Below are 27927 nucleotides of genomic sequence, written 5' to 3' on the forward strand. Positions count from 1 at the left end.
CTTATGGTCTGTTAATTATAAGAATGCTAGCTGGATTCTAACAGACCATAAGGCTAAAAGACTAATATTACTGTGAGTTACTAGATAACTCACAGATCCAGACCTATATAGTAGCATACTAGGTAGCTAAGGCATCTCTCTCTTAGAGATCCTTATAACTACCCTCCCCCTCTTAAGACTTCACCTTAAAGCCTATACCCTAAAGCCTATCTCTAGGGAGCAGGTCTTATACCTATTGGGCACCTCTAGCCCTCAGCTGCCATAATATCTATATATCTGGCCCCTAGGGGCAGCCTTGCAGCCACCACCTGTTAGCCACCCTAGGTGATTAAGTAATCTAATCCTAAGCCTATGAGGTCACACAGCCCTATTAAGCTAGAAAATCTATTCTGACCACTAGCTCTAAGAATTAATCCCTTAACCACCTGGTGACTGGTAACTCATAGTAAATTATAAGAATGCTAGCTGGATTCTAACAGACCATAAGGCTAAAAGACTAACATTACTGTGAGTTGCTAGACAACTTATGGATCCAGACCTATATAGTAGCATACTGGGTAGCTAAGGCATCTCTCTCTCAGAGATCCTTATGTGATGAGGCTATTGAGGGATTTACAGAAGCATTGCAAGAATGAGCAACACAAACCTGAAACACACCATGAGAAGATTTTAATGGTGATGAAGGCATTACAGTCAAAGGGGTCTACCTATGACTAAGCCTTCATAAGAAGATGAATAAACATAAGTTTATAAAAGAAGGAGGTAGTAAACCTTTTCTATTATTTATGATTTTCCCTTTATAAAAGGGGGTTTTTACTAAATAAAGGTTTTTACTAGTGCACCCTATCATAAATAAGGAACCTTAGATAGACCTTAGGGGCTAAGGTCTTTTAAGGGGGGGGGGTAGTTATAAGGATTATAAAGGTCTATTATATATTATATTAAAGCTATCTTTATAGAGGAACCTAATGATAAGAAGGCTCCTTATAAGAGGTTATATAAATAGTTATATAACCTATAAAGATATAAACCCTGCCTATAACTACTAAACTTTAGAGTTTAGTAATAATCTCTTAAAATAAGGATATCTATATTTAAATCTATTTATAATTATTCTTCTTTTATACTAGTTTCTAATTCTTATAGATTATAGATCCTTATATTTTATTACTTAACCTTTAAAACTAGTCTATTAGGAAAATAATATTATAAAAGAGGTTAGTTAAACTAAAACTATTTAGTAAACCCTTCTTTATAACTATATAAAGTTAAATAATAGAAAAAGAGATAGCCTATAAAGAGAAAGACTCTAAGAGTAAGCTAGATTTATAAAACTCTTTTATTTTAATAGACCTAAAGTTAATAGGGGTAACCCCTATAAGAGAGTATTTATAATAGGAACTATAACTTCTATAAGAAATCTAGAAGCTTTATAATAATCTAGATATAGGCCTTACAAAGTACCTATAAAGCTAGGAATAAAAGAAATTATTCTTACTATCTATAAAGAAGACTAATATCTAAGTCTAATCTCTACCTAAGTCTAAGAGATACTTAATCTATAATTATATAATATACTAAGCCTTTATTATAAGCTAAGAATCTACTATAGAAGCTAATAGCTAGGATAAGAAGAAGTATACTAAGATTATAATAGCTTATCTAGACTATATCCTCTCTAACCTTTAGTAGAGTAAGATATCTAAGGACTTTTATAATTAAGAATAAAAAGGCTTTTATACTTTTCTAGAATTATAGCTAAGTAATTTAGAGAATTAGAAGTAGGAAGTATAATTATAAATATTTTAGATAAGATCTTATAAGAGAGAAATAGACTATATATACTAGTAGAGGTAGTATAAATAATAGATTAAAATTAAAGATAATATAAAGAATATAAAGAAAATATAGCTATACCTCTTCTTTAAGTCCTTCTCTATAGTATTTAAGCAGAAGGTCTATAAATATTTAGAGTTCCTAAAATCTAAGGAAGAGATAGTCTCCCTACTTATAAGACTATACCTAAGTATAGAATAAAATACTTATTAGGACCCCTTATATAGAGATAAGGATTATTAAGGCCCTAGGAACTTAGGGAAGCTCCTTATAGATTATATTATTATTAAGAAGATAGAGATAATAAGATCTATTATAATTATACTATTTATAAAGAGGTAAGGCCTATAGCCTTATACCTTTAGTATCTTATAGGTCTACTTTAATTATTATAAGGAAGAGTATATTATAAGATACTACCTAAGTAAGCCTAAGTAGGAGGGCCCTATAAAGGCTAAATAACTAATTATTATTATTATTACTAAAGAATAAAATAAGAAGTATTATAGACTCTTACTCTCCTATCTAAGTATATTTCTTTAGGCTTAAATAGAAGAGAAAGAGGAGGGACTAGCCTTATAAGTACTAATTAATAGTAGAAGCTTAGTTAATCTTATCTCTATTATACTAGCTAAGGAAAATAACTAGTATACCCTATTATAATAGGTCTTTATAGAGATATTAACCTTATAAGAAATAAGAAATAAAGGAGTAGTAGAAGCTACTATCCTAGTTAGGGATAATAATAGAATAGAGTAGCTCTTTATAGAGCTTATAGTAGTATCTCTAGATATAAATTATATTATCTTAGGGATGCTATAGTTAAAGTAGTATAATCTTATAATCCTTTAGGGAGAAGATAGAGTAATCTTTAGTATAGAGTTAGCTTTATAAATTTATCTAGTCTTAGTAGAAGAGTTTATAGAAGCAGAAGATATAGTAGTTATAATAGTATAAGTTATAGAAACCCTATAAGAGATAATAAAGAGTAAGAACTCTATATTAGATTAACTTATAGACTTTTATATAGTCTTCTTAGAGGAGAAGACTTAGGAATTATTATTATATTATAAAGATATAGATCTAGAGATAGATCTAAAGAAAGAGAAGTAATTACTTTTTAGACCTCTTTATAATTCCTCTCTAGTAGAGTTAGTAGTACTTTATAAGTATCTTTAGATAATACTTATAAAGAGATAGATCTAAGAGTTAAAATTAGTAGTAAGAGTATTAGTCCTCTTTATAAAGAAGAAAGATAGTATTCTCTAGCTATATATTAAGTATTATAATCTAAATTATATTATCCTAAAGAATTACTATCTACTTCCTCTTATTCTAGAGACTATTAAGAGGCTTATAAAGAAGAGAATCTATATATAGCTAGATCTTTATAAGATCTATTATAAAGTTAGGATTATAAAGGAGTAGGAGTAGAAAATAGTCTTTTATATAAAGTATAGATTATTTAAGTATTTAGTTATATTTTTTAGGCTTACTAATACTCTTATAATATTCTAGAGCTTTATAAACTAGCTATTCTGTGATTACCTAGATATCTTTATAGTAGTCTATATTAATAATATTATAATATTCTTATAAGATAAGAAGGAGTACTATAAGTATATCTACTTTATAATAGTCTAACTCTAATAAATAGGACTATTTATAAAGCTAAGTAAGTATCTCTTTATAATAAAGAGAATTAACTTCTTAGACTATATAATTATACTAGAAGATTTAGAAATAGAACCTTTATAGATTAATACTATTGTAGAATAGCTATAATTAGAATCTATAAAGGAGATCCTAGTATTCTTAGGGTTTACTAACTAGTATAAGAGATTTATTAAGAGGTATTTATACTTTTTAGTATATCTTTTAGACCTTCTATAAAAACCTAGCCTAGGGAGTAAGGGAAGGACTCTAAGAAAGGAGTTCCTAATTCTAGAAGTAGTAAATATCTTTAATAAATTAAAGAAAGTATTTATAGAGTAGATTATTCTTACTTATTTTTATAAGAAGTATTACTTATAAATAGAAATAGATGCATCTAGATATACTATCTATAGGATATTATTATAGCTAAGTAAGGAGGGTTATTAGTAGCTAGTAGCCTTCTTCTTATAGAAGATATAACTTATAGAGAAGAACTATAGTATATATAACTAGGAACTTCTTATAATAGTAGAATCCTTTAGGGAGTAGTGCCACTACCTAGAGGATTTATAAGAAGTTATTAAAATTATTACTAATTATAATAGTCTTTACTACTTTAAGACTATACCCTAATTATTATAAAGATAGGTAAGATAATTATAAATACTTATAGTATTTAATTTTAAGATAGTCTTCTATACTAGGAAGAAGAACCCTATAGATAGATCCTTATAAAGAGCTAATTATAAGAGAGAGGCTATAAAGGCTAATATCTAGAGTTAAGAAAGTAGAGACCCTAATATATTAAGATAATAATTAATACTTTATAAAAGGGAATATTCTAAAGTAAATATTCTAGAGGATATAGAATAGAAGGTTTATATAGTACTAGTCTATAGAATAATAAACTTATAAGAAGGACTAGCTTAGGGAGCTAGTATCTATAAGAGTATCTAAGGGCTAGATACTTATATAAGGGACTCCTCTATAGAAATTTAGGTCTTACTACTAAGATTACTTATATAAGATAGACTTATAAAGAAGGTCTATATAGTATAAGTAGGAGCTATAGAGGAATTATTATAGTTTTATTATATAAAGAATAAATTATTATATTAGATAAGCTATAAAGGGCTGCTCTATTATAAGGGCTTACTCTATAGCTTAAGATTAAGTATCCTTATAAAACTCTATAATAACCTCTTTATAGGCTATATTATAGAATAAAGAATAAGAGAGTTAGTCCTAAGATGCTTCTAGTAACTAGAAGTAAAGAACTTTATCTATAAATATTATATAGCTTATAGGGTATACTAAGGATTATAATAGACTTAGGATAAGTAGTAGAGCTTACTAGAGCCTATACCTACTCCTATAGATATTTAGATCTAAATTACTATAAATCTAATTATAGATCTCCCTGTAAGCACTTCTATAGTGAATTTATAAGAAGCTTTTAATAATATCTTAGTAATAGTAGACTAATTTAGTAAGATAAGCTATTTTATATCTATCTAGATTATCCTTAGTAGGGAGAAGTTAGTGATAACTCTTATCTATAAGGTCTTCTAACTTTATAAAATCCTAGAAAAGGTTATTATAGACTAGGGTTCTATCTTTATAAAAGGTTTCTAAATAGATTTTATATTTTATCTCCTAATTTATAAGGGTCTTTCCATAGCCTACTATCTATAGATAAATAACTAGATAGAATACCTAAATAGTATGCTAGAATAGTACTTATAAGCCTATATTAACTTTAGTTAGGAAGACTAGGTTAACTATCTCCTTATTATAGAGTTTATCTATAATAATATATATTAGGTATTCTATTAAGAATACATCTTTTTATATAGTTATAGGTGTTAATCTTTATATAATAATAATAGATTCTATAAACTAACTAAAGAATAAGATTATAGAAGAGTTAGTTATAAAGAGATTTACTAAGCTAGAATATATATATAAGTATATAAAGAAGGCTCTAGTAAAGGCCTAAGCCTACTAAAAGAAATACTATAATAAGAAATATATTATAAAGATATTTTAAGTAGGAGACTAAGTCTAGATCTCTACTAAGAATATATTATGGATTAGACTAACTATAAAGTTAGATTAGTTAAATACTAGTCTAGTATAAATTATAGAATATATAGGTAACCTAGCCTACTATATAAATCTACTACTAGGCCTTAAGATATATAATATATTCTATATCTCTATACTCTATAAATATAAGGAGATAAAAGGGGTAAACTTATAGAAATACTTCTTTATCTATAAAGTTATAAAAGAGGACTATAAATACTACCTAGAGGTAATCTTAGACTTATAAGAGGATAGGTAATCTATAGAGTATTATATCTAATAGAAGGGATATACTAAGGAAGATAATATTTAGGAACCTATAAAAGACCTATACTATCTATAGATCTATAAAGACTACATAAGGAATCCTTTAAGGAGGGGAAACTTATTTTTATTAAGAAAAAGATAAAATAATAAATAAAAAAAATATAAAAATCCCTAACTCCTAAACCCACTATTATAAAGATACCTAATATTAAGTATGAGTATAATATAGTTTATAGGGCTAGGAAGGTAGCTATTAGATCTAAGGATGCTTAAAAGAGTAGTTCTTATAGCTATAGTAGAGGTAGTTATTATACTTCCTAGCTAGCCTACTAGAAATATATACTATAAATACTAAGCTTATACTTAGGTTATAATAGATATTATACTTCTAGCTAGTAGGAGGTCTTACCCTAGCTCTAGTTATAAGAATAGGCTTATAGAGCTAGGCATAGACTCCTAGCTAACTAGGTATACTAAAGCTATACTAGTTAATAAAGTAGAGTAGGGTCCTAGTAATCTATGCTTACTCCTAGCCTAATAGGGGTTTGGAATTACCGTGGGTAAGGTAGTATCACTAGGGGTGAAGAGAAATAGGCTGGGCTGATGCCTCTTCACTTACCTGGGGTAAGATCTTATATTTATATCTAGCTACTGGCTATCTATCCAAAAGATAAGTCATAGATATTACAGAGATTTCTTAGGTTAACCTTAGTAACCTAGGGTTAACCTTAGTAATTATTAATCTACCTATAATATTTATTCACTAATATCACATCCTCCCCTACTTAAGGTGAAGCCCATCCTTAGTAGGTTATCTAGCCCCTTACTAAAAGGTCCTTATAGTCTAAGGGAGTAACATCTTATATAGTAAGTAGTATTAGATTATACTTAGTAAGTAGTATTAGATTATGCTTAGTAAGTAGCATCAGATCACACTTAGTAAGTAGAGGGGGATTATATATAGTGAGGAGGGTTACTAGTATAATTATTATAATAGAGATAAGGTAAGATTATATATTATTTATTTTAATTTTAGGTAACTCTACTTTACCTTACTTATTTTTTTTTTACCTCTTATATTTCTTCTTCTCTTCTTCTTTCTTCTCCTATAAGTATCTTCCTTTTTATTATATTAATTACTATCTTCTTTAGTAAATCTCTTTCTTTATATACTAGTCTTCTATATTCTTCTTATACTTAGTGAATATAGGTACCCTATAAAAGAAGGGTAAAGGCTATCTTATCTATTAAGAGAGTATAATTACTTTTAGTAAGTTTAGTAAGTATCTTTTCTAGCTTTAGTAATTATCTTTTATTAGTAGTAAAAGCTCATCTTAGCAGGCCTAATAAAAGCATATTAAAGGTGATAAATATTATTTACCTAATTATCTAAAAGTTTAATAAGAAGGGGAAGCTAGATATAAAGGAATATACTTATTTAGGCTATATATTAGCTATTATTCTCTAGTAATAAGGTGCATCTCATAACTATATATTAGCTTATAGTAATTTTTTTTTTAGATAAGGATCCCTTTAGGGGATGTGTCTCTACTCCTAGGTATAATAGATTTATATTCTTTTAGAGGTCCTGTGCTAACTATACTTAGAGTAATTAGGGATTAATATATTTATTCTATATATAAGGTCTTTATATATAGGATTCTAATACTTTTAATAAGTATATATTCTCCTTAGTGAATATTTCTTATCTATAGTTACTAATCTTTTTTATTTTTATAGACTTATTATTTAAGCTAGTAGTCTTAGTTTTCTTATTAGTTATAGTAATAAGTTATATAATTAGCCTATAGAGTTAGTAGTAGTAACTAGTAATTATAATAAGGAGTTAGATAATAGTGCTAATAAAGGTTCTCTAGATAATAGTAAGTATATATAATCTAGTATAAAAGATAATATTAATTTTTTTATAATAAAGATAGATCCTTCTAGTATTTCTTATAGTAAAGGCTCCTCTCCTATAGTAGAGGTAGATTCTTTTAGTATTTCTTATAATAAGGACTCTTCTCCTATAGTAGAGAAGGCTCTAGCTAAGAAGTATTATCTTTCTTTAAAATATTTTATAGTAATAGTAATTAATCTAGCTAAGAGATATTATTCTACTATAATAACTTTCTTTTATTCTTAGATTAATTCTTCTTTAGTAACTTCCTCTCTTACTTAGAATAGTTTAGTTAGTTTAACTCTCTCTCTTTCTTAGATTAGTTCTACTATAGTAACTCCTTCTTATATTTTAGTAAGTATCTTATTAGTAGCTCTAATAGGGAGTCTTATTAAGTATTATTTTTTTTTATTATTACTTAGTTATAAAAATTTCTTTAATAGAGTTTATATTTCCTAGCTAGTAAGTTATATTAACTAGGGTAATTATTATAATCTTTTTATAGTTTTTTAGGATCTTTAGGTATTTATTTATTATATTAAGGCTTACCTAGAGGAATTAGTATCTCCTCCTAGTAATAATAATAATTTACTTTAATTAGCTAAGGTATTATCTTATAGAGTCCTTAATATAAAGTTTAACTTAGATTTTTAATTAGTAATTATTTATTACTTTACTTAATTAATATAATTCTTAATATCTTATTATAATTAATTCTTTTTTATAATTAATAAAATCTACTAGTCTATAATTCCTTTTCTTCTTCTTAGGAAAGTAATTCTAGTATAGTACTATTTTTTAATCTATCTATATAAATATATTATCTTTATACTACTCTATTTACTTCTAATAAAAGAATATTATAACTATAAATAATTCTTTAAAATCTATCTCTCTAGTATTCTTTTAAGATATTAATTTTAAATTATTACTTTAAATTCCCTCCTAGTTCTTATTATCTAAAATAGTTAAGTCTTTATTATTCTATAGCTCTAGTAACTCTATTTACTATTATATAAGATAGCTATTCTTTACTAATTTTTCTTTATTAATATATTAAGTTTTTTACTTATTTATTTTATATTATATTCTTAATCCCTCCCCTACTTATTATAAACTTTCTTCTAAATATTTTTACTTATTATATCCTTCTGCCATGCACTATAATAGTTCTTTATATAATAATATTAGGGGGTTAGTCTTATTAAGTATCTTTTATATTTTAATTAGATTAGAGATTAATAGGCCTACTTTTTATAGCCTAGTATTAAGGTTTACTAATATCTATAGATATTATAGATTATCTTCTACCTCTATTTCTACTAGTCTCTATTTATTAATAAGATTCTTTAGGATATATCTACCTAATTCCTATAATATATATATTCTAAGGGGGTGGGCCTTAATTATCTTATATAACTTAAATTACTTACTCTTAAACTTCTAAGGGCTCTTATTTTATATAAGGATTTATTAGCCCTTCTTAAAATAACTTTTTTTTATTTATAAATCTTAGATTATCCCTCTCTTAATTATATATTCTAATAGCTTCTTATTTACTAGTACTTATATATATATTACTCTTATAAGCCTATTATAATTATTTTTCTCTATAGATTCTCTTATATCTCCTAGTAATCTTAGTTTAATCTTATATAATAGGTAGAAGGGGCTTTTACTAGTATTTATATAGATATATATTTATATTATAAATACTACTAGGTAAAGATATTTATCTTATAGCTATATTAGTTTCCTTATTAAATATTTTATAAGTATTCATCCCAGGAGTCTATTAAGGTTTTTATTCTTTCTATTTATATAGGGATAATTTAGTATTATTATTTAGTATTTTACTTTTAAGATTTTTATAAAGATTTCTATTATACATGATAGCAGGTTTATACTATTATTAGATACTATCTTATTAAAGATATTATATTAAGTAAATATCTCTTTATATAGGAACTTTACTATTATTTTATCTATAGTATATAGAATAACTTTTATAATAACCTATCCTATTATATAGTTAATAGTAGTAATAATCTATTTATTACTATTTAGTATTACTAGTAGGTATCTAATAAGATTAATACCCTAGTATTTAAAAGACTAGATATCTTTCTATACTATATAATATTACTATTCCTATTTAAGATATTTCTTTAACCCTTATAATATTTAATAATTTAGCCATTCCTTAACTATAGCTTAGATATTATATTATAGAGAAGGCTACTAGGCTTAAGTTCTAATAGCTCTTAGTAATATTAGGTAGCTTATATAGTTATATTCTCTATATATTCCTTATAGGAAGTCCCTTTAGAATGGAATCTCTAGATATAGGGTATCTCTAATATCTATAATATAGATTAATTTCTAGTAATATATAAATCATCCTCCTAGATATTATTTATTTATAATTTAATTTAGTAAGAGGTATAGTACCTCTTTTTTTAGTTTAAAAAATAGGGCTATTATTAGTATAAGCTCCTGCTTTTTTTTATCCTATAGTAAGACCTATAACTCTAGGTATTCTACTATAGTATTATATTATTTATACTCTATAAGATTATTTAGACTTTTAAAATATCTTATCTCTGCTACCTCCTATACTTCTAGTATATTAAGTAAAGTTCTTTTAATAATATTATCTAGTCCTTCTTTTATAAAGTTAGGATATTAGCTAATTATATCTAGTATTATTACTTTATTATCTTTTTAATAATAGATCTCTAAGTTATAACTTTAGAATTCTTCTACCTACTAGACAAGCTGCTTTAAATACTTAGTTATATTTATAAGATATTAAAGACTCTTATAATTAATTACTACTATTATTATTTTTCTATTATTAATATAATAGTCCTATCTCTAAAGGGCTTCTTTTATTATAAGTAGCTTTTTCTTTTATATTAGGTAGTTTCTTTCTATATTACTAAGCTTCCTTCTATTAAATATAATTAGGTAAAGTTTATAGTTCTTATCTTCCTATATTAAAACTATTTCTACTACTTATTCTAAGGTATTAATCTTAATTTAATAAGATTAATTAGAGTCTATAATTATTAGCACTAGTATAGTAACTATTAGTTCTTTTAAGTTAGTAAAGGTATCTTAGCATCTTACTATCTAGGTGATTAAATAGAATTTCTTCTTCTAAAGGTCTTTATTTAACTTCTTTAGTAGATTATAGAGAGTAGCTATAACCTATATAAATCCTAGTATAAACTAGTAATAATATATTATAAGTCTAAGAAATTATTGTACTTTATAAATATTTTTTAGTTTTAGTTATTAAGTAATAGCTTCTATCTTAGCTAGTATTAGTTTTATAGTTCCTCCTCTAATAATATACCTATAGAATTTAATTTCTTATTAACTAAATTTATACTTTAAGGCTTTTATAAATAGCTAATTCCTCTATAATTAGATAAGGACTTCTTATATATATTATTTATATTCCTCTTTACTTACTAAGAATATTAAGATATTATTAAGATATACTATTATATATAGGAGATCTTATAGTTAATTATTTATATATATCTAGAATATTACAGGTATATTACAGAGTCTAAATAATATTATAAAGAACTTATATTTCCTAAAGAAGGTATTAAATACTATCTTAGTAATTAAGTTATTTATTATCTATAATTACTAATACTCTAAAAGAAGATTAATTTTTAATAAGATCTTTATCTAACTAACTTAGTTAATTAACTCCTAAATTCTTAGAAGCAGGTAAATATTCTTAATAGTAACTTTATTAAGTATTTAATAATCTATATATATTTACTATTTTCTCTCTAACTTTAGGACTAATACTACTAGTAAATCTTACTAGCTTACTAAGGCCTAGATTACTCTTTTTTATAGTAATTCTTCTACTTAGTAGTAGATTTTCTTAAACTTCTCTAGTAATTAGGGGTAAGTATTTATATTAGTTAGTTTAATATTATTAATATTAATAATATAATCTACCCCTTAGGTAGATAGTATTCCTAGGTTAAGTTCTTCTTAGAATATATTCTTAAAGTCTTTTATTTATTTATTATAATTTATAATTATTAATTTCTTTTTACTAGTTTAGAGGAGGTATAACTATATAGTTAACTTCTCTTTTTATAAGATTAACTTTAGTTACTTTATAGTTACCTACTACACTAAGTTATCTTTATAATATTTAATTATATATTAGGGGTTAATAGAGTAGGTAAAGTATATTCTTCTCTTATTTTAAAGGGTTATCTAGCCTAATTACTAGTTAATTTATAGGTTAGTAACTTTTAGCTAATTATAACCTAAGATTATCTTATACTTATTAATATCTAGGATCTATAACTTAGTAAGATTAGTCTATTACCTAATTTATATTAGTATTCTTATTTATTAGTAGGTATTTATTATAGCTTTATTTAGTAGTTATATAATTAAGAATATTTTTCTTTTACTATAGGGAGGCTCTATTATACTAAGATAACTAGTAGTTATTTATAATATAAATAAGTAATTAGCTCTATAGTTAATAAGAGCCTTAACCTAAATTATTTATCTCTTATTTTATGCTTCTATTATATAATATATAGAGTTAATACCTATTATATTTAGATATATCTTAGTAATTCTTTATAATAGTTAAAGATTTCTTCTTTTAGGTAGTTCTTTCTTCCTATCTTTAAAGAGATTATACTATATATCTTAATAGTTAGAGGCTTTCTCTATTTAATTAATAAATATCTCTAGATTTATTAATCTTTCTTATTTTTTATTATCTTTAAGGGGTATAGTTAGAGATATTTAGTTTTATTATATATAAAATATACTTTATTCTAGTAATATTATAATTTCTACTTTAGTAAACTCTTATTTAATTATAGGAAGTTTCTCCTTAGCTAGAGAGAGTTAGTAATTATACTTAGATTTATTAGATCTCTATTATACTAGTTAAATTATAGTTTTAACTATAGGTTATCTCTAAGTTATTAAGTAGTAGCTAAGCTATTCTTATAGAGGGAGAAGTATTTAATTATTTTATTATATATTTATAATTATATTTAATCCTCTATCTATCTTTTCCTAAGCTTTAGTTAACTCCTAATAATAAATTTTTAAATAAGGGAAGCTTTATATACTAGGGGAGAGATATATATTATAGCTTTACCTAAGATAGTAATATATAGCTATATAGATTATAGAACTTAGATAAGGCTTTTATATTCCTTCTATCTTTTATTATTTATATTATATTCCTTAAAGTTCCTTAGTAGCTATATATAAAAGATTTCTATATTAGTAATTACTAGTATAGGATTAATCTATAATTAGGTTTTATCTACTTTCTATCTCTTATAAGTATATCCTATAAGTTTTTACTTAATAATAATAATAAGGTATTCTAGATTAGAGGGAACTCTTCTTATTACTAGTAAGATATTCTTAAAATATTTCTTAACTCTCTTTTATTATTCTTAGATAATATCTTTTATATATATATCTTTATACTCTAGGATAGGAGTAAGATTTAAGATCTTAAAGATAGGTAATAATCTATAATAATAATTTATCTCTTATAATCCTAGAGATAGTACTTATTTATTATATTACTCTTAATAAATACTTTAAAAAAATATATTAATATTAGTAAGTAGTGCTTCTTAGGCTACTATCTTAAATAACTTAATAAAGGCTTATTTTATATTCTTTAGTAGATCTCTAGTAGGATTATTTACTATAGGTAGCTAGTTATTATTAGTAGTTCTAGTAAGAAGATTAGAGGATATTATCTTATAGGGATTATTTTTTATTAGAATTTATTTTAGTAACTAAGTAATACTTCTCTAGTCTAGAGTTACTATATCTTATTTTATTTTTATCTCTCTTAATAAGACTTAGTAGAGAGTTCTCCTATAATAAAAACTCTTTACTAAGTATAATTACCCTACTATCTTTTAGCTTAAATTTAGTAGTTACTTATAGAGAAGAGTAGTAGGTATTTACTAAGATAAATATAAATCTAGTAAAGTAAGAGTATTTAATTTCTTATTATTTATAACTTTTAATATACTACTAGATAGAATTACTAAGGATATAATAGTATTACTAAAGATAAAGAGAGATAGGCTAGAATAATACCTCTTTACTTACCTAGGGTAAGATCTTCTATTTATACCTAGCTACTAGCTATCTATCTAAAGATAAGTCATAGATATTATAGAGATTTCTTAGGTTGACCTTGGTAACCTAGAGTTAACCTTAATACTCATTGATCTACTCATGATATTCATTCACTGATATCACATAATTAATATAATCTAAACTTAGAGATATCATTGTAGTAGTTATCTCCAAGATTGAGATTCTGCTCTTTTACCTTTTATTAAATTACCTTCTCAGATTAACTAATTAAGGAAAGTGCTCTGCTTATACAACTTATTATTATTTAGAGGTTAAATTCATCTTATAGGAAAACTACTATTTCATCTAAGTATAAGCCTGGCTTCTCTAGAAGGTGACCACACAGAGCTTCTAGCATGACTAAGGTAATATTTCTCCTTCTCTCAGTGTAATTTAGTGGTGCCCTAAGTAAACTAAAGGCTTAAAGATTAGAGTAGATATATTTTACTGCCTGATTACTACACTTAGCTGCTTTAGTAGTCTTAGCTATTAAAAATCCATTCTTAGCTAAATCATAAATTAACTAGATTTTTGATGGCAGTAAGTTGGGTGCCATATTTAATGAGAGATAGCTAAGATAATTCAGGAGGATATAGGTATATAAGCTATAAGTTAATGAATGATAATGTGTACTACAGTGTATAGAATGACCCTCTATATAATACTAGTAAATTACAGCTACATTGTTCTGAAAGTTGGTTATAAATCAGAATTGTTATGTTACAGAATCATATTACTAATTACTCCCTAGCTGAATATGGACTAGTGGTTTCAGCTAAGGGTTTGATTGTAGCCTTGCAGTATCCAGGGTAGGCAGGGCAATTGTGCAATGATCTGTAGTGCTTGTTGTTGGCGAACCTCATAATCTCCATCTTCGTCAGGGATGTTGGCGATTGCATGGGGGACCCATTGTTCCTGAAATCATCAAATATAAAAGCTATTATCATCGCTTTTCTATATACAACACACAAACTTTGGAGCAGGATTTCTGACCTCCACAAAGAGTAACCACCCTTTGGCCTCCTCATTGGCCTGTTCGGTGGTGATGTTGCCGTTGGCATCTACCTAGACCGCGGGGTGGATGCCACCCGGCCAGTGGAAGAGACGGGACGGTATTATTGAGGCATGAAGATAAAGCCTATCTACACAGTAGATCATCTAGATTAGTGGAATATAAGTACTCTGTAATTCTTAATAATACTACTACTATCTAAAAGAGGGAAACTATCTAATAAAAGCGGATATCCACCTCTCTATGAGTGGTGCTAAGCCTAATCAGGCGACTAGGCGAGCCTCAAGACCAACGACAATGCCATACCTTAGTTTCTAGACCTTCCTCATGATATATACCATCTGCTTAAACAGGGCATCTGGCACTTTGCTCCGAAGGACCACCATGTAACTTTCGTCAAAATAGTGGTATTTTTGGATGAGCACATTTCTATACTCCAGAGCAGTCATGGCTCTGATATTGAGTCAATCTTACCTGCTCTCGATACCCTTCTCTCTATCTCCTTGGAAAATTTTCTACTGAAAGCTCAACCAGGAGAAAGATAGACTATACAAAGAACTTTTGGGACGGTGGTATGGTTCGCCTCAAACTGTTTAAGCTTTCAACCTCTTCGTTCACCTTCCCATGCACCCTGGTTGTTTTCATCCCTTACATGTTCTGTGAGCTGGCAATTGGCAGCTAATTAGGCTCGGAAGCAGAAGCCCACAGCTACTCCTTGTTTGGGATGCCCAGGCATCCTCAGTCAAGCACGTCGAACCCTTGTGGTGAACACATACTGTGTATGCAGGACAAAAAATCACCGAAGAGACTCCAGAATTTGAGCCAGCAATACTCTGCTTGTCCATTTGCGGCCCAGGCTACTGTCTTCCTCTTCCCTTGAGTGTTGGGAATACTTCCATCAAGTTGTGCTTTATGGAAGCCATGGAGATGTCAAAGTGATTGATGATTTAGACTTGCGTATTGTTGTTCTCTTGTTCTTCCTCACCAAGACGGAGTCCCAGACGAAGATATTGGCTTGCATGAACATTACTGCAACTAGTATTCGGTTTTGATCATACTTACACCGGTAGTATTGACATTTAGATCATTCTTCACACGAGGAAAAGAGCCGGCAGCAACCTTGACTAGGAAGTCGAATTGGGTAATGAAGCCCACAACTACCGACAGGGGCTTTCATTTAGGAGGACTATAACTCTTCCAGAAGTTTGCTGTCATCCAAATCCACAGATACGAGGTACCTCATAATGGCGTAGAGTATAGTCAGGGGACGAGGAACAGAGCTCGAACAGCAAGATATATAGATCACAATAAGTAGGTAGATAGGTAGTATCTGCAGGGTACCAAAAAATCCCTGTACTACTCCTTAGCTATTGCAGTGGGATCTGCCTGGAGACTTCAGTTCCATGTAGACATTCCCAGGTATCTCACCAATACAAACTCCACCTCTGATAAATACATACTGTGAGCAAACAATTATTCTCCTTATTGTTTATGAAGATTTCAGTCTCCTTTTCATCTTCGCTATGGAGGAGAGTAGTCTCTCTAACAGGCATCTTGTCACTAGTCCTACTAATTAAAGATTCACTACTGCAATATCCACGCTATCTTATGCCCCTCACTCTCTCTCCAGATAGGTAGCAGCCTTACAAGTTACAACATTCACAGGATATGTACATACAGTGCTGAACGCTATTCCAGAAAATCTCCCTTCCTCTTCCTGGCTATTCTATCTATTCTCTGACAGAATCATCACAGAAGAGGTTGTCTCTTTTGGTATCTACTAGATATTGTTTGATCTGATCCCCCAATTCTCACATCCTTCTACCTCCCTTTCTTGGGCTGTGAGAGACGCTTATGATCGATTCCTCCCTTAAGGCCGCCTGCAGCAGTAAAACCCCACACTCACCCTGTATTTTATTTTCTTTTATTTTATTTTATTCTCGACCTCCTGAGGATTTCCCAAAAATACAAATATTCATAATAATCACTTGGGGGGAGGCTATTAGCAGCAAGGGTCGGAGAATTAAACCAGAATCAATAGATAGGATAAAAACGCAGGCAAGAAAGGAGAGACGAGAGACGAGCAGAGCAGAGCAGAGCGCATTCCCCCTGCAACCAGGGTATTTAATATTGGAGCTCTCTCTATCTACCTAGAATCCTACATACTTACCTTACTGCTGTTGCTTGCTAACCTGCTTATCTCATTTTTGACGCCTCTCCAGACTTAGGGCGCGCAAAGCTTCGTCGTTTGGCTCGACCATAGGGATACTTCACCATACCACTACACTATCTCCACTCTCCTTTCCCTCACAACCCAAACCAACCTTGCCCCCCCCAGAGAACTCCCATCCTCCCCCCCCCCAAAATACCTCACCTTCCATCCAACATCGATCCACCAGCTCGATATACTCCCCCGTCAAACGATCCATGCTCGACGTTACTCTCGTTCCCCGACCGTTTGCGATCCTCTTCTCCTCCGTCACCTGGTCCGCTGCCGCGCGGGTCTGAATCGACCTTCACACTGGTGCTTGGTGCCACCACGGTCTCAAGTGGTGGACAGCCAAGATGATAGAGCCCATGATCTCAAATGGCGGTCCTATCGCCGAGGACAATATCATCAATCGTCGCGGTGGGGAATCAATCTATCAGAGCTGCGTCAATCTGAAGAAGCGCCTGGCGGAGGTCCCGAATTTCGAACCCCACATGCAAGAGATGGAGGAGTTGGATGAGCAGCAGGGCAACACCGACCCCGTGGCATCCCTCTGGAATTGTCTTCGCAATGGATACCCCTTGTTGACCATCTACAACGCCTCTGACCCGGAAGAGTTCCTCGAGATCGATCCCAGCAAGGTCCCCGAAGCAAAGCGGCCCAAGGCCGCCACCTTCAAGTTCCTCCAGGCGTCGCTACAGGAGCTAGCTTTTCCTCAACAGGACTGCTTCCTCATTACCGATCTGTATGGCGACAGCACCACCGGCTTCATTAAGGTGATTAAGATGGTGAACAGAGTGTTGGACATCCTCGAAATGCAGGGACAGCTGAAGCGACCATCCGATTCCACGACGGCGGTTCCAGAGAAAGGGGCGGTGAAGCTGACCAAGCGGGAGCATATTCTTAAGGAACTGTTAGAGACGGAGCGTGATTATGTTCACCATTTGCAGAATCTACAGGCTCTCAAAAAGGAGTTGGAGGAGACAGGGGCTCTAACGGGAGACGCCAGCCACCAGATCTTCCTCAACCTGAACAACCTCCTCGATTTCGCCCAACGATTTCTCATTCGCATGGAACAGCACTACGCCCTGCCGGAGGAACGACAGAATTGGGGCGAGCTTTTCATTCAGCATGAAGAAGCTTTCCGACAGTACGAGCCGTTCATCTCGAATCAGATGCGCTGCGATGAGGCTTGCCTCAAGGAGTGGGAAAAGATCCGGGCAGCGCCCCGGCTGCTCGATCTCCAACAGATGGTCGCTCAGCCTGCCACGCTGAACGGCTTCTTCGTCAAACCGTTCCAACGGTTAACGAAATATCCTTTGATGCTCATGGTGCGTCGACTCCCAGCGACCCGTTAAGCTTTCTAATGACTTATTCCCCGTTTTGTAGGAGCTGCGCAAACAAACCGACAACTTAGAACTTCAAGCCGATATCACAAAAGCTATTGATGCAATTCAGTCTGTTCTCGATTCTGCAAATGACGCGATCGACAAGGAACACCTAGCTTCGGCATTCATGGATCTGGACGAAAGGGTAGACGACTGGAAGGCCCTCAAGATCGACTCTTTTGGCGATTTGCTTCGTTATGGGACATTCACAGTCCTGAAAGGGGACACCGGCAAGGACTCCGAGCGAGAGGTTGGTACCCTTTGTAAATATGCTACTGCGAAATTCGTCTGGTCCCTTGACAGGCTTTTCCTGTGGATCTGGTTGCATCGTCGTCTGGTTCATACGCAAGATCAGCCTCTCTCCATCACTGCCTTTCCTCTCCCGTCATACCTGTTCCCATTTCCTATTTCCTCCACATCCATTTGCAATTCATCCTCGTTGTTGTCACAAACCAGCGGGGGGTTCATGCTAACCCATTTTATTATCAGTATCACATCTATCTTTTCGAGCGGATTCTTCTCTGCTGCAAGGATATCAACCCGAACAAACAGAAAACGAAATTGATGGTCAGCAAGGATAAACCATCAGCAACTATCAAAGGCAAGCCACGTCTTCAGCTCAAAGGCCGCATCTATATGGCCAACGTGACGGATATCGTTTGCCTTCAAAAACCAGGTACGATTGATTGATTTTTAGACATCTGTTCATGCTGCCTAACAAGAGATTTCTCTCTACAGGTTCTTATCGGATTCAAATCTTCTGGAAGGGCGACCCCGGCGTGGTGGACAATTTCATTATACGCTACCAGAATGAGGATGTTATGCGCAAGTGGTATAAGGATATTGACAACCAGCGGGCAATCCAAGCAGAACAGCGAAGCGCTCGGAATACAGGTACTTCGGAAACAGAGTTTATGTATATGAAGGGGATGGCGAGTATTCCAAACCCTTACCAGCAGGAGTACGATGCCGAAGAACAAGCAACCAAAGAGGCAGCCTTCTTCTCCGAGTTCCCCATGAGCCGCAATGCCTCCAGCACAAGTCTTCGAACACGGTCTGCCACGGGGGGAAGTGGTAGCTCAGGCCCTCCACTGTCGTCTGGTCGAAACCCCCGCTTCCCACCCGATCCCAGTTTGTCCGTGCATACTCAATTTTCGAGTGGCAGCATGTCGCCTGCAGAGCGAAACATTAACTCCTACTTTTCTCCTGTCGCCGAGACACCGTCGGCAAGGTCTAGTTCTCAATCCACCGTGTATCCATATGGGCGTCAAGGCACGCCGTCCAACAATTGGAACGAGGAGCCGAACCGATATACTGCCCCTGCACTCTCGCGTGGCGTATCTAGGGATGGACCTAGTTTTTTCAATAATGCACCCAACGGACGAGGTACTCGACCCTCGTTGCCACCCTTGGCAGGACCTCAGGGTCAGAGCAGTGCCAACGGCATGGCACAAAGAATGCGATCGGCGAGTAGCCCGGACATCCACCACCACAACCCCGAATCGCGTCGATACATGGGGGCGCACATGATGCAGACAGTGGACAACGTCCCAGTCCCGCCGATCCCCGCTCACATGGCCAGCATGAAGGCGCCGGTAAACCGAAGTCAAAACAATTCGCCTACCAGCATCAACCTCCCAATCCGAAACGCCACCCCGAACCCGCCAGCCCCCACTCACTTCAATGAGCCCCAATATTCTGAATCGCGGGCCATGGGACCCGCTTCTGATCAGCCAACTTCACCCTTGAGCCTGGATCCGGAAGAGGAGCCTCTCATGCCGACTCAACTTAAAGCCAAAGTGAACTTTGATGACAACTATGTCACTCTGGTCATTGCCAGCAATATCATGTTCCGATCGCTTACGGATCGCGTGGATGCCAAGCTGGCCCGGATTACTAACCGGTCCATCGGCAACAGGTCGGTTCGGTTGCGCTATCGCGATGAGGATGGGGATTTTGTCACGATTGACAGTGACGAAGCGGTGCAGCTCGCGTTCATGGAGTGGCGTGAGCAGCATCGGGACATGCTTGCGCGTGGCCAGGTCGGCGAGATTGAGCTTTATTGCCAGGTGGTTGATAATTAGACGTGATAGATTCAGAGCTCGACTGCTCTCTCCTGATGACTTGCTCTTTGATTAGTTTTCTTCCCTCTTCATCTTCATCTTTTCTTCGCACTGCCCTCTGTTCTGGGTTTCCCGTCATTGAGCACGGCGAACTCCTGGCAGGGGGGCACGTTCTCTCTTTCCGTCGGATCTCTCGGCCTCGTCTCCTGGATTTCCCAGCTCACTCCCCAACTGGCTTGGCCTGAGGCTGTCAAGAAGTCATTCTGAACCTTGCAGGCAATGTGGGGAACGACTTCGGTTGCATTGTCCCCTGTGTTGATCACCGAGGAGAGGAGAGCATTGTGCAATCTCTTCCAACGCTGAATCCCATCCCTATCTACCCCTCCGATTTCGTGCTTTTGGGGGTCTCTTTTCTCCGGTGGAAAGGAGATCCTGATCATGACTGGTTTCATTTATTGTTCTTTTGATCTTGTTCCTGCCACGTCTACGAACCATGACTGCATGATGTATGTATACCGCTGAGTTATTTTTCTCTCTGTTGAGCAAAACAGCGTCTTCGAGGTTATCAAGAGATACGCTGTATGGTGGTTTTTGGCTTTCAGGGCTGGTCTTTTGTCCCCTCGATTCTTTCTTCTTTTCGCGTACTTGTGATTTTGTTCTCTTAGGGATTTTTCCATCTATCTGAGCGCGACACGATTCGGAAATCTAGTTGATATCTATTCTGTAGTTTTGAATTATTCATTGTGTTTGGATATCATCAGGTGGATGTCAGACCGACATTGCCGTAACTTCATAAGGCTGATTATTGTGAGAACCATGTCGTTATATATATAAATATATATAAATATATATAGATTTGCTCCGTAAGTAGCAATCCTGATCCTGTTCTAGAAAGATACTTGATCGGGGTGGGTTATCCATTTCCATGCGACATTTTCCGCCTCTCTGGGTGATCATTCCAGCCATGATCCATAATCCATCAAGTTTCTGTTCCAGACTTCCAGTTCAGGGGATGTGGATGTGGACCGGTGGATCCGTGGACTGGATTTAGCCCTGCACCTGGAAGCTTGGTACCTTTACGTACAAAGTAGTTACCTGGCTACCTTCACAGTGGGCAGTACAGCTTTCTCGAAGCTGGAACTGTGGATGTTGGGTAGGCATGGATGTCTCCTGCAGACCTGCCAGGCTGCCAGAGCCCGCATCACTTCCTACCCCCGTTTCAAGTTTTCAACCCAGACGATGGATATATTTTCTTGTCATCTCGCTAACGATATCGCTGCCTGGTTCCCTGGCAGTCGTAGGCTCTCGTAGCGATAGTGATACACGGGTACCGAACCTGACTAGACTGGTAGTAGACTAGTCTCACATCCCACATCCTAGGGGAGGACTGACTAACCAGTTACTGAGTCTTACTCTTGGCCCTTGAGGTCGGGTAGAATCCGATTGAAATGGGGCGCCCAACGCCTTAGGCTGTCGATCGGGATTGAAGATCGGGCTGGAACTCAGCGCAGCGGTCTGGAGGTGGTTCTCTGAGGGAGATGAATGAGGCATTTTATTTTCGTTTCTTCTCCCGTCGATATTCCATGGACGGAGTAACTACTCCGTATCTATAAGTAGATGGATTATTAGTAGAGTTCTCTCTTGTAGGGAGTGAAATAGGAAAAAAGGAGAGAGACACTCAGGGAGAGTTGAGCTCGTTTCTGTACTTACTATATGGTCCATGGACCATGACCATGGCTGCTGCTGTCTTTAACTCCTTAGTGTTGCGACTGCGGGATTAATAGTAATGGGGGTTTCCTGGTTACGTACTACTAGGTGAAAACAGAGGCGCATTGGGGGGGGGGTGGATGTGATTTGTTTCTGGGTCTATCTCAACAGCCCAGTAAGATGTAGAGAATGATGGCAGCTGGAAATTTGCTCTCATTGATCATGTTGTTCAGTTGTTCGTCCAGAACACATATAAAAATGCACTCTGGATCGCTGGGCGTGGGCGGGGTTTCTCTTATCCCCCGTTTTTCTTGTTTTGTCTTTCTCCTGATATTATTTGTTTGTTCATTGTTTCCCAGCTTCCATCTATCTATCTATCTATCTAGTTGGTAGTCAGGACTTACATCTTCTAGTAGATCCCTTTGAAAGGTCCACTACTGCAGTTTGTACTTCCTACATCTGTTTCATACGAATACCTCTTGTGGATATCTTGACCTCTCCGGTGCTCATCCCGGCATTGCCAAGAAGATCTCTATATACATCCTACATCTTCAGCTCACTCTGCAGCAATGTCGTTCTCCGGACGTCGTCTGAGCATCCTGCGTCCCTCCAACCGGAGATTTTCTCTGGGAAAAGAGCTGTCGGAGAACGGTGCGTTTCCTTCCTTATCGTCATGTCGACGAGCCCGCTAGATCTTCCTCTCATGCGAGGATGGAGATGCTGCCGACCCCACGTCGATAGTTACATCCACCAACCATATAGAAAAAGGGGTAAAAAAAAAAAAAAAACATGACCTGAAAATGTCTAATGCGACTTGCTTCTAGAACTCGGTTCCGAAACACACCGTCAATTCCGAAGCGCCCACGAAGGTCACCGTCCCCACGCGGGTCTCGATGCCTCCCGTGCCTCGACGGGTGTGGTTTGGTGTACTGAGCGCGCCGTAGAGCACGGATACGCTGAAGACCCTTCATCCTGGGCGAACCTGGGTCAGGGTGCCCCCGAAGCCGACGATGAGATCGAAGGCAGCTTTCCCCGGCCAACCACCATCCCCATCACGTCTGCTGCCCGTGAGTACGGTCCCACCGCCGGTATCAAGCCGCTTCGTGCGGCCGTTGCCAAACTATACAATGAGCATTACCGTCAGGGGAAGGAGAGCCAGTATACCTGGGAGAATGTCTGCATCGTGCCCGGTGGCCGAGCAGGTCTGATCCGGATTGCCGCGATCCTGGGCAATTCGTACCTGTCCTTCCCTATCCCTGATTACTCTGCGTACTCAGAGATGCTGACGCTGTTTAAGAATGTAAGTTCGAGGAGGTTATAGTTCCGGTGGAGCTGGAAAATAGCGAGAGAACAGTTACTCACCGATTTCGTCTCATAGATCGCTCCCATTCCCATCCCCCTCGCTGAAGACGACCACTACCATATCCACCCCAATAAGATCGCCGAGGAGATTGCTCGTGGAACTTCCGTCCTTCTGACCTCGAACCCCCGGAATCCCACGGGACACTTTGTTTCCGATAAGGAGCTCGCTCAGATTCAGGACATCTGCAGAGACCGTGCCACATTGATCCTGGACGAGTTCTACGGAGGTTACAACTACACCACCGACTGCGATGGTTCGACGATCAGTGGTGCCACCAATGTCGTTGATGTCAATCAAGATGGTTTGACTGCCTGCACTTCTCTCCTTCCATGCCAAGGCTAATATTAATCGCAACAGATGTTCTTTTGATCGACGGTCTCACCAAACGTTTCCGTCTTCCTGGCTGGCGTATCGCCTGGATTGTGGGACCCAAGGAGTTCGTTGATGCCCTCGGCTCTGCCGGCTCTTACCTCGATGGTGGCGCGAACGTGCCCTTCCAGGAGGCCGCCATTCCAATGCTCGAACCATCTCTCGTGCGCCAGGAGATGAAAGCACTGCAGGTCCACTTCAGAGAAAAGCGAGACTATGTCCTGAAGCGTCTGCATGACATTGGTTTCCGTGTCAAGGATGTGCCTCAGGCCACCTTCTACATCTGGCTCGATCTGACCTCCCTTGAGCCCCCTCTTCCCAAAAAGGCCAATATCTCCGACGGGCTGAACTTCTTCAACGCCCTTCTGACCGAGAAGGTCATTGTGGTGCCTGGTATCTTCTTCGATCTGAACCCTGCCAAGAGAAGAGATCTGTTCGATAGTCCCTGCCACCACTTTGTTCGTCTGAGTTATGGTCCCAAGATGGATGTCCTCGAGAAGGGTCTGGATGGCATCGAGAGAGTGATCCGTCGTGCTCGAGGAGAACAAGTCCCGCCTCTGGCCAATGGCATTGATCCACAGTGGGAAGACGAAGTTGCCGTGTCGGATTAGGTGGTCTCAGAGTCAGCTTTGATCGTTTTTGATATCCCTACTTAGTTCTTTCGTTGGTTGCAGAGCGTTGGACATTTTCATTAATAACCCTATTATTGGCATCGGTAGTACAACGGTAGGCATAGATGAATCCATACTCTTTATTGTCATAACTACGCTCTTCTCAGTCTGCAGATCAAAACAAAGAACATAATCGTATTGATGAAGCACTGAGAAATGTCTGGCGTGTATTGCATAGTTGTGTCCCCTATTTCTTGTCACGTGATACCACCTACCGCATACGGGGGGAAGATGATTGCGACCGCGGACGCTCTTCAACAACCAGACACTGTTTCACTTTCTATCCATTCATGCGGCAAACGTCCTGGGACTTCATGAGGGCACGATTTGCGCAGCGCAGGACTCTGCGCGGGTGACTATGGCCTGGAATCTCTACCGCATCCTTAACTATACGGCCTTTATCTTCTTCTCCGTGGTTCTCTTCTGCCTGATCATCTTGACCCCCGTGGACGCGATCTACCAATGCTACAAAACGCACCGGCTCACAAATATCTTCTTCATCACCGGCGCATACGTGGCGACATTTATCCTCGCCGCCCTCATCTACGCGACCCGGATCTACACGAATCGCACCGTCCTCTCCGCGATCCCCAAGGCATGGATCCCCGTCGAGAAGGAAGACGTCGGCAAGAGTGTGCGGCGCCTGGTGATGGAAGGGCTGGCACGCAGCGCAATCATCGCCTACCAGGCGCGCCCGCGCAATCTGGCAATTGAGGGAGACAAATTCGCCGACTACCGGATGCTCCTGGTGGATCGCGACCGGCCGCCTTGGGGTCGGGTTGAGCATCCCGGCTGGTCGTCCCCTGCGTCGCCGGATCTGCCAAATCTGCCGTATCGCACCGTTGTGCGGGAGCTGCCACATCTCATCGAGGCGAAGGCCGTTTCGCTGGCGCCGCCGGATCCTTTTGTGGCGGCTCATCGTCCCTTCGGTACCTCTTTCTCCGAAACTGATCGCTCTGTGCCGGATACGCGGGTGGTGGAGGTGCTACGGAGGCCGGCATCGATGGGGCTGCGGGAGTACATGCAGCATCTCACGGCGTTGAATCTGGTCAATCCTCCAGAGGTTGGTGCGGACTTTGTCGCGCGTTACGAGCGCACTCGGTTCTCGTCACGCACACTCCATGACAACGAGTTCAGAGAGCTCATGCATGTCTTTGCAGATGTGCTGAGGGGGATGACGGATCTGGATCAGAGGATGGTAGATGAGATCAGAGGAGGAAGCTCTCGCGGTGATAGCGAGTCCCTAATTGGCCCATCGGATGAAGAAGGGGAGACAGATACATTGGAGTTTTTCGATGACAGCGAGTCATTGTCCCGGCGACGGAGCAATATCTCGCATCCTTCAGATGCTTTGTCGGCCTGGGAGCGCCGCTCAACACATACTGCACCGGCTACGCCGAGCCGGGGATCGCCTACTGCAGCTCGACATGGCGCCCTGTATCGTACATTGGCGACTCCTCGCACACCCTCGACGCGATCGCTCAGAAGAGTACAATCCAACGTCTCTGGCAGCTCTGGTGGCAGTGTCATTCACCTGGTAGATGCACATGGGCCGTCGGATCTTCCCTACGCTTATACCTTGAATAGCCATACGAGCAGTAGATTATAAACTCTATCAGTTTGATTTTGGAGCATAAACGTGGATGTGACAATGGCACATATTACCTGGACTTTTACCAGGGGTAGATCTGATAACAATTGATTTCCCGCATGTGCTTTCAGTCAGTGGCATATCCGTGACGTAAGCCAATCGGAGATACGGCACCTGATCTTTTTTCCCCCGACAACCAATATGCCGGGAGGATATCCGTGCTTGGCGCAGCGGGCAACGGATTTGATAAGATTTGATCCCCTTCATGATCGATCATCGTATTGCCTGAGACCAACCCTTCGGAGGTCGAGTCCGCATCGATATATACTCGCCTAGAATGCAGGCTTTCTTCCGTCGCGGTACCTCGCTATTCGGCTCGACGCCGTCCGAGTCGCCTAAGGAAAGCGGGGAGATCGAGGACTTCCGCAAGGCTCCCACACACGACGCGCTCTTCCCTAAAGTCGACCCCGCCGTGGACGGGGAGGAGTGTCTCCATGACTGCGCCTCGTGCACCGTGAAGTATCCGGCCAAGTTCGACGTGGATTTCGAGGACGAGCTGTACGGGCACGTGAATGGCTGGGCTACGCATCTGCTCGTGGCCACGGGCAAGACGGACTGGGTGAGGGACGTTGCGGACGAGCCGGGCAGCGTGATGGAAGCGATTGAGAAGGGCGGACTGGTGCCCAGCAATGGGGTATGCCATCACATCCAGCCTGTCGTATCATCGTCCCAAGATTGTCAGTGCTAACGGCCAAGCCGCGCTAGAACCTGAAGCTGTCCGCATCCAACATGCCCGTCCCGGACGATTACCATTACCACGAGGCTGGCAAACAGCCCACCAACGTCCTCATCCTGCCCGGCTTCACTGTGGTCGAGCAGGTGACGCCGGCTCTCGCACCGGACCTGATCAAGCACTTTGTCAACCGCTCCGCGACAACCACCACGCCGCTGGGCAGCATTTCGGAGCCAGTAACACACACAGATGATGCCAGAGACACGACGGAGCAGCAGCAGCAGCAGCAGTCGCCGCAGGCCGACCTACAATTATCCACGCCGCTGCGGTCGCGGCCCTGTGGCCACGCGGCCGTGATCCTCCTCTGCTCGCAGCGCACGCGGGACGCGCGGTGCGGCCAGTCCGCGCCGCTGCTGCGCCGCGAGTTCGAGCGCCATTTGCGCCCGCTGGGCATGTACCGGGACCTGAACGACGAGCGGCCGGGCGGGGTGGGCATCTACTTCATCAGCCACGTCGGGGGCCACAAGTACGCGGCGAACGTGATCGTGTACCGGCGCCGGGACTTTGAGTGGTACCGGAAAGAGAAGACGGGGGAAGGAGAGGCCGGGGAGGTCGACGAGGGTGCGGCGCAGGGGATCTGGCTTGCGCGGGTGCGGCCGGAGGACTGTGAGAATATCGTCCGATATACCGTGCTGCAGGGCAAGGTGGTTAAGCCTGGGCTGCAGCTGCGAGGAGGGTTTGATCGGGAACGGGGGATGATTAGCTGGTGACAGGGTTAGATAGATATCTATTGGTTGGTTTAAACTGTCAACTATTGTGATGATTCTTATGACATTGGGATGTATATACACCTATAGAAGTTGGCCCATATCTTGTGGTACTACGGCCAGA

General features: G+C 37.4%; 3 protein-coding genes across 3 annotated transcripts, besides 11 other annotated features; all 3 read left to right on the plus strand.

Moving 5' to 3' along the window:
- Positions 1 to 2607: 2607 nt before the first annotated feature.
- Positions 2608 to 4242: a mobile genetic element.
- A 708-nt stretch (positions 4243 to 4950) lies between these two features.
- Positions 4951 to 5313: a mobile genetic element.
- A 1399-nt stretch (positions 5314 to 6712) lies between these two features.
- Positions 6713 to 6793: a microsatellite.
- Positions 6794 to 7784: 991 nt separating this feature from the next.
- Positions 7785 to 7884: a microsatellite.
- Positions 7885 to 10435: 2551 nt separating this feature from the next.
- Positions 10436 to 11542: a mobile genetic element.
- Positions 11543 to 13826: 2284 nt separating this feature from the next.
- Positions 13827 to 13863: a microsatellite.
- A 203-nt stretch (positions 13864 to 14066) lies between these two features.
- Positions 14067 to 14486: a mobile genetic element.
- A 2366-nt stretch (positions 14487 to 16852) lies between these two features.
- Positions 16853 to 16881: a microsatellite.
- Positions 16882 to 17507: 626 nt separating this feature from the next.
- ACLA_050540 (Rho family guanine nucleotide exchange factor CDC24) lies at positions 17508 to 20623 on the plus strand (the record flags this gene model as incomplete). Its single annotated transcript, XM_001272007.1, has 4 exons — positions 17508 to 18482; positions 18541 to 18789; positions 19029 to 19215; positions 19278 to 20623. 4 exons carry the CDS (start codon positions 17508 to 17510, stop codon positions 20621 to 20623), a joined length of 2757 nt encoding a protein of 918 aa, XP_001272008.1.
- Positions 20624 to 21425: 802 nt separating this feature from the next.
- Positions 21426 to 21455: a microsatellite.
- A 1215-nt stretch (positions 21456 to 22670) lies between these two features.
- Positions 22671 to 22694: a microsatellite.
- Positions 22695 to 22878: 184 nt separating this feature from the next.
- Positions 22879 to 24652, plus strand: ACLA_050550 (pyridoxal phosphate-dependent aminotransferase; the record flags this gene model as incomplete). The annotated part of the gene is made up of 4 exons (XM_001272008.1): positions 22879 to 22960; positions 23134 to 23609; positions 23688 to 23973; positions 24030 to 24652. 4 exons carry the CDS (start codon positions 22879 to 22881, stop codon positions 24650 to 24652), a joined length of 1467 nt encoding a protein of 488 aa, XP_001272009.1.
- Positions 24653 to 25070: 418 nt separating this feature from the next.
- ACLA_050560 (sucrase/ferredoxin-like domain-containing protein) lies at positions 25071 to 27806 on the plus strand (the record flags this gene model as incomplete). The annotated part of the gene is made up of 3 exons (XM_001272009.1): positions 25071 to 26249; positions 26647 to 26997; positions 27069 to 27806. 3 exons carry the CDS (start codon positions 25071 to 25073, stop codon positions 27804 to 27806), a joined length of 2268 nt encoding a protein of 755 aa, XP_001272010.1.
- Positions 27307 to 27326: a microsatellite.
- Positions 27807 to 27927: the final 121 nt, after the last annotated feature.

This window comes from Aspergillus clavatus, genomic scaffold (assembly GCF_000002715.2).
Source record: "Aspergillus clavatus NRRL 1 1099423829800 genomic scaffold, whole genome shotgun sequence".
In the NCBI taxonomy this organism is placed as follows: Eukaryota; Fungi; Ascomycota; class Eurotiomycetes; order Eurotiales; family Aspergillaceae; genus Aspergillus; species Aspergillus clavatus.